Source organism: Salvelinus namaycush, unplaced genomic scaffold (genome assembly GCF_016432855.1).
Source record: "Salvelinus namaycush isolate Seneca unplaced genomic scaffold, SaNama_1.0 Scaffold765, whole genome shotgun sequence".
Taxonomy (NCBI): domain Eukaryota; kingdom Metazoa; phylum Chordata; class Actinopteri; order Salmoniformes; family Salmonidae; genus Salvelinus; species Salvelinus namaycush.
The window spans coordinates 73,082-80,333 of record NW_024061492.1 but is presented as its reverse complement, the minus strand read 5'-3'; the positions used below and the strand labels follow the sequence as shown (position 1 = coordinate 80,333).

General features: G+C 41.3%; 1 protein-coding gene across 2 annotated transcripts; it reads right to left on the bottom strand.

Annotated features, from left to right (window-relative positions):
* Positions 1–1,702: 1,702 nt before the first annotated feature.
* gorab (golgin, rab6-interacting) lies at positions 1,703–7,009 on the bottom strand. 2 transcript variants are annotated; one of them, XM_038987541.1, is made up of 5 exons: positions 6,812–7,009; positions 4,606–4,939; positions 4,263–4,364; positions 3,995–4,135; positions 1,703–3,469 (listed from the first exon to the last, which is right to left on the bottom strand). In XM_038987541.1, exons 1-5 carry the CDS (start codon positions 6,864–6,866, stop codon positions 2,959–2,961), a joined length of 1,143 nt encoding a protein of 380 aa, XP_038843469.1. In that variant the 5' UTR covers positions 6,867–7,009; the 3' UTR covers positions 1,703–2,958. The 2 variants fall into 2 exon arrangements, with proteins under 2 accessions (XP_038843469.1, XP_038843470.1); XM_038987542.1 differs by lacking the exon at positions 6,812–7,009 and having other exon boundaries at positions 4,614–4,787.
* Positions 7,010–7,252: the final 243 nt, after the last annotated feature.

Here is a 7,252-nt window from a genome sequence, read left to right as displayed (position 1 = left end):
CAGTGTTTCTCAGAACAATTTTCAACAATTTCGATGCGTATTTACATAATTATTCAAACACAGGCCTACATTTTTTTTTATAATCAACGAAAATTTAAAGTAGGCTAAATTAAATAATATACAATATAAAATCTAATTAACTTTCGTTCAATAAGCTATATATATGCCTAGCGGTTTCTAAATGAATAATTGTATGTCATACACTTTAAAAGAGAAAATGAATATGTCTGATTCCATATCATATATGATAACATGAGCAGACTAGGCCTGGCCTGGCCTAAATACTTATTACACTGATTCCACGGGTTATTAAGCCCACATTATCAACATGAAAATGTATAGCAAAAACTGAATTTCTCTCTCTCAAATTCTAATTCAAGGTAGGCATATGTTTCACACAGTTCCATATATCTACAGCTGTATTACCGATTTCGATATGGCTGAGGTTAACAAATAGACCTATCATTTAGAAATACCTTGATAAATAACGTGATCGAAGAAGCCCAAATATAAGGCTACACCTTGGCCTATTAGAGCCTTTACACAAACATCATTTTTTTTACCGCCATAAGCAAACTATGCAGTGCAGTTATAATTGAACTCTCGACCATGAACTTTAACTCATAAATAATTAACAAATAGCCTATCAGTTGTTTAATGTCAGTGTACTTTTTCTTGATAGGCCAAATTTGAAATTTAAAGTGTACTTTTTCCTATATATGTTAAAAATAAAAGCGCACCAGGAATTAATTATATAATATAGCATATTCATTAATTAAAACATTTGGGCTATTGGGCCTAAGCCTTAATTATTCATGATTTATGCAAATACAATTCATTTTCCATACTCCACAGTGTCAAGGTCAAAATTCAATAACGCCGACGGGCCAGATGGCGGAGATTTTCAGTAAAAGTTGATCTCACAGCTTCTCTGTGGTTGGTTCTCGGGTTACACGGCCCTTCTCGACCTGTCGAGGGACCCTAGCGCCACATAAATCACACAGTGCTCTAGAAGTCTACTGCTTTCTGAAGTTGTTGGGCTTTACCGCTTCACCAAACCCAATGGCTAATAGTCAATTCCAATTCGTGTTTTTGTATACTTCTACCTTATAGCCTTTAGATTCCATAATAGTTGGTCACATACCCTACTGAATTATGCAGGTCTCTATAGTTAAATTAGTACAAGTCAGCTCTATACTTTTTCAGAATGATTTATCCCATAGAACAGTCGCTATACTATTTTCTGAGGCATAGATGCACTATTAGGCCATAAGCAATGGCATACACGCAAATACCGGTAAACATCCATCAATAAATAACACATTGTTATTAAACAAATTAGTAAAATATCATCATTTCAGGCAGGATATTAAACGCATTAAAGCGTTGACCTGTGAGGTGGCGGGGACATTCAGTGGTCACTCACTACTCGCTAACTAATTAAAAGAGCTGGGTTTATGGTCTCCCTTTCAGACGGCCAGATGTGACCAAAGCGCTGTAAAATCTCAGAGCGGTTTACAGAACGCTTACTGCACTTTAAAATGACTTGAAAAAGCGATGGGAGTTCGAAACTATTCTCACTAAATTCCACTCCGGCTCCAATAAGGAATCCGTTTACCTTACAGCGCCTAGAAAGACAGATTGAAACAGATCATTCAAAATACTAATTTTGTTGAATGAAAATGACAAAAACAAAGCAAAATCATAAAGAGATACAAGTTTCGTATTCATTTAATTATAATACTTCATTCATACTAATTTAACCAACCAAGATGACATGAACAGCATAGAAGTGTTCCAATCAACAGGTTTTGTGCAGTTGCATTCATGTTCAGAATATATATAGAAAACATTTAAAAAATGAACACATACCCAAATACTAACCACATAGTGTAAAATAAAATGTTTAAATATCCACCCACTTTTAATAAGCCCATTTCAATACAAAACAACAGATGTTGGATTTAAACAAATTCACATAACATTCATTGTAAGGATAATATTTTAAAAACAAACCACTTGGTACTCTCTGGCACACAACCAGGGGCATAAAGCTTGTTTTTACACACAAGACAACTAGCTGCAGCACACTCATATCAGATAAATGTTATATTGCTGTAGACACATTTGTTCCATAGAGTGCCACTGAAAACAAGCTGTTCTAAATCCATAACAGTAAAGCAGCAACATGCCATGGAGCAGTTTCCTCTCAGAGCATACATACATTATGAGATATCCCCTTACCATTCCTTAGGAAGCCTGCTGGAGATCTGCAAGTCTTTAATATGCCTGAGACAGACAGAGTTTGGTTTTGGGAAATACCAGCCCTTCGATAGCAAAACCCGACAGATAATATGTTGATCTACAACATACAGAGAGAATAGATCTGGCAGCGCTGCTTTAGTGAACACAAGTATCTTCTATTCATCTGTAGCCTGGATCTGTACAGAGGAACATTCAGGGGTTTAATGTTAACCACCTCCTTTCAGCTTCACCATAAAGACAAAGCAGGCCAATTTTAAAAGACGGCTATGCTTTCAGTTCTACATATGCTTGGCTAGGCATGACACAGAGTATTCACTTCGGATGTAAATGTTGTGCAAAATAAGTGCTTGAAGCATTTTAGACACCGCCACATTAAGAGCATACAGACAAACCACCCGACAAACAGTAACAAAATACAAATGTTGTTCGCTCCACAATGAAGACTCAGTGAGCCAGTTCTCAGACAGTACAAATCAAAATGAATTTCCCCCAACGGTAGAATGTTTATACACATACAGTACACAGGATTGTTACACAAAGAGCGGAAATATCCCCTAATGGATGTATTGGACATACAGTATTAGTATACTGAGGCTACGTAGTAACGGGCAGGACTAACATTCTGGGTCAGTAAGAGTCTGTTACTTTGAACAGTGAAAGTAAGGGCTGACATCTCATGGACTACCCCTCGTCTCAGGAAGCCGGGGCCTCAACCTCGCTCTGCCCCGCTAGGGGGATGTTGGCCGTTTTACAGTCCTGATCGCTCCCCGTCACTGCAGGGTAGTCCTGCTGGAGCATGGCACTGCCTGCCTGTGTCTCAGTCTCTATCCCTGGTGTGGACCCTGTATCTGGGGGAGACGGGACATTTGCCTCTCCCTGGTTCTCCATGACACTCTTCTGCTTCCTCTCCTCCTCCTCCTCCCGCTTCCTCTCCTCCTCCTCCTCCCGCTTCCTCTCCTCCTCCTCCTCCCGCTTCCTCTCCTCCCGCTTCCTCTCCTCTTCTCTCCTCTCCTCTTCCTGTTCCTCCTCCGTGGCCTGGAGGTGTAGTTGCTGCAGCAGCTCCTCCAGCTTGTGGGCCTTGCGGAGCTCGTTCTGCTGGATGATGGCACACAGGTGCTCCGTCAGCTGCTCCTTTATCTCTGTCTTCTTGTGGAGGTCCAGCTTGGCCGTCACATACTCAGACTCCGCCTTCTCATAGCGCTTCCTGAACAGAAAAGGAGACAGGCAGATGGATTTATTAGGAATTTGTTTTATAGCAAAGGAAGGAATACATGGCATACCTCACCTGACAAAGACTTCTGTGAAATCGAAACGTTGTTGATTTGGGTTCAGAAAAAAAGTCACTGTGGAGCAGCAACATTCCTTGTGCAGGCCACTCATTCCTTTATCTCCTTAAATAGCATTATTTTTTCAGCCCAGCATCGTTATTCTCAAGTTTAGGATGTACATATCACCATCCTTTTTTCATATCTGAGGGGACATTGTTTTATCAATGTATTGGGATGTATTGAAGGAGTACGCTGAATAACCTGTAGGGAGCAGTGTTTCCAGGGTTTGAAAGAAGGAAATGTTCACTGCCATAACAGTACAGCTACAGACTGCTGTGGTAGATTTTTTATTGGTGATACAACAAGAATAATGGCTATTAGTAAATGGATGACCTCCCCTGATTGAAAAGAATCCCATCTCCGTGGCAAGGATTCAGCATGTTCTCCAAATCGTGTGTTACCTTGCAGTGTTATAGTCCCAGCTGGTCTGCTCTATCACACCTCTCAGAATGCAGATGTCGTTGGACACCATATTGTCCAGAGTCTGCAACTCTTTCTGGATCCTCTTCAGCTTCACTGACTCTGCCTGGGTCTGTTTGGATCTGTGTACACAGAAAAACAGGCATTCGGGTGAATTTGTGCAAGTGTAACCACAGCAAGTGTCCAAAGGAAACAAAGTGTATCAGAATAGCTGGTAGTGATAATGTGAACTACGGCATCTGTCCTTACTTCTCAGCGATGGTCTTGGTCAGGAGGGCTTTCTTGCGCTTATTCCTCTCTTCCATCATCTTTTGGTCTTGCTGAAGCAGCTCTATGCGAGTCTTCTCCCGACTACAACAACGAGGAGCATTAACACCCAATACAGAGAAAGGCAATCAACAGACATGAGGATGATCTAAGACAATAAAGGACAGGCCTAATTAGCCTAAGATAAGTATTCTTCAAATAAAATCACTGCACTCTTCTTGGTTTTTGGACCCTGTCAGTGTCAACAACATTACTGGCATGCCAAACTAAATGAATGTACAGGCATTGATCTATAACTCATTTATGATAACAAAGACTTACTAACAATTTCACCTCTTGTTTTTCCAACTCCCTGGCAATAGGCGGTGTGTCCTCTGCTGGTGCAGGAGCATGGTTTACGGCAAGGGTCTCTTTTTGGCTGGGTTCCTCCACCGGCTTTGTGGGGGTGACGACGGGCTGAATGACAGCCTGCGGCAGGGCCTTAGTGGGCTGCGGCGGAGGCTTGGTTAGCTGCTGCTCGGGTGGTAGTGCAGACGAGCCGGGTCCACTCTTTTGCTGAGTGGCTAACTGGAGGGCTCTCTCTCGCTGCAACTGCTGCCGATTCCGGTTAGTAGGAGCTGGTTTCCGTCCACGACCTAAAGCCGCAGGCACCGCCTGGTCTGATGAATGAGGTAAAACAACAGAGATACAGGGATACTGGATATCGATACACTTTACAGACGTAACTAGCTACTGAATTGACTAATGAATGGATATATGTGGACAGCCGACTCTTGGCTAAGCAGCTAACTTTATACTAGCCCTTGATCATGAATCTCAGTTTCATTACATTACACATAACAGTCATTGGACGAAGGTGTCTTCTGTATGGGTAGTTTTGTTAAGCATCCCCGACGGTCAATCTAAACATACACACTTGTCATTGTGCTAAGGTTTTGGAAACATTAGTACCTTATCTTTCATATCAGCTGGAAATATTAAGTTGATACACACCTTGATAGGGTTAGTGTTCCCACACGGCCATACCTCCATGTTACAGTGCGTGGTTACGGAAAACAGACGGATGACAAGAGGTGACCACCTGTGCTAATTAGCTATCTTGTGTGCTCCGAACACCTGTGTGTAAGCATCATTTGAGAAGTGAGCAGAAGTGTAGTTTCATTGCATGGAGGCACCCATAGCTGTACGGATCTATGCAAAACTGCTACAGTAAGTGTATGTTTTTTTATTTGAAGGATTCTTTCTCGCTGATGAAAGGGTCATATTTTTTGGAAGCCGTATCACAAGCGATGATTATTGACGTTTCTAAAACACAGCGTTGGGATTGTAGTTCACATGAGGCAGTTGTGGGCGTAGCTAATGGCAGAGAACTGTAGGGAGAAGACAGAATGTCACCTAGAGTTTGTGAGCTAACCTTATGTAAGCCCAATATGTACTCTTAAGCAGCCTACCATTACTCCTTAAGGTCCAAGGATCTTATGTGATTTTCAGACGAAGATTGTTTTGGCTGCCAGAGCCAACCAAATACTCCATCTAAACGTGAATCGATTTTCAATTGCGATAACGTTCTAGAAACATAAAACCCTTTACTTCCATGCCACATCAAAATAACGTTATACACTTTACTATACACTGTTTTAACCGGTTTCATCACAGTTGCAGCCAACAGTATTTTTCAGTCACAACACGTTTATGTCGGCCTTCTTCAGTTACACACAGGTGTTTGGAGCATGCTAGATAGCTAATTAGCACAGGTGGTCACTGTCTTCTGTAAACAAGTAGTGTAAAATGGAGATAGGTTTAGTGTTCCCACACTGCCGTAAAGGTGTGTATCAATTCAACATTTTTTTTAATGATTACTTATATCTGATATAAGGACCACAACGGTCCTTATACTTCCAAAAGTGTACCGAAAGCGATGCATGTTAATGTTCAGACCGAGTGTCGGGGATCGTAACAAAACCTGCCCCTACAGAAGATGCCTTTGTCCAATGACTCTTAGGGTGCGTTCGTAAATTCGTTCTGACTATCTACTACAATTTCAGAGTACTCTCGTCTGAGTGTGCCAGAGCGCAGAATAACTGATGAATTTACAAACGCTCGACACCCGTCGAATATGGTCGGTGTCAGTAAACGTCGGCAAAAAAAACGTAATTACATTGTTGCCAACAGCAGTTACAGTCACCTACGCTATGGATAACATGAAAACAACCTAACCAGCTCTGCTAGAGCGAGCAAAATGGTCAGCGAGGTGTAATCTCAGTTGTGTCTGGAAGTAGCTAGCAAGCTAGCCAACGTTAGCTAGGGTGCTTGACTGCTGTTCGTTGTGAGGTTAGAACGCTAACGTTACTCATCCGCCAATGCGTCCAGTGTACGCTCCGAGAGCAAAATGCTTTGAATTTACGAACGCCCAGTGCGCACTCTGGTACTCCAGATTGAATTTACAAACACAACCTTTTGTAATGTAATAGAACTAAGTCATGATTATCAAGAGCTGACGTTATGATAGCTTGAAGTCAAGTTTAAGTTACCTTTTTGCTGCAACTTTCGTAGCTCCTCTTCCGAAAACCCTGACCATCCAGCCATTTTAAGATTGATATCCTAGGAATTTAGCGACACGAGATACTTGTTAGCTATTAAATATTTAGCGAAACCATCAACTTAAAATGCCAAAAGTAAGTAACAATCCAGCAAAACTTTCTACTTAGCCGCCATCTTTGCTTATTGAAGCCACGTCAAAGACCCCGAAAAGGACCAGTGAAGGGACATTAGAAATAACGCCTGTATGATTTTTTTAAATTCTAAATTGTAGTTTATTAATTCACATGATGTGATATTCACCGGTTTATGTGCTGTTAGACTAATTATACAACACGCACAAATACTCAACTGAAATTGGTTACCAAGCAAAAAGCTTTTTTTTAATAATGTAAAAAGGGAAACACTGGCATATACTTTGGACACTAGTATGC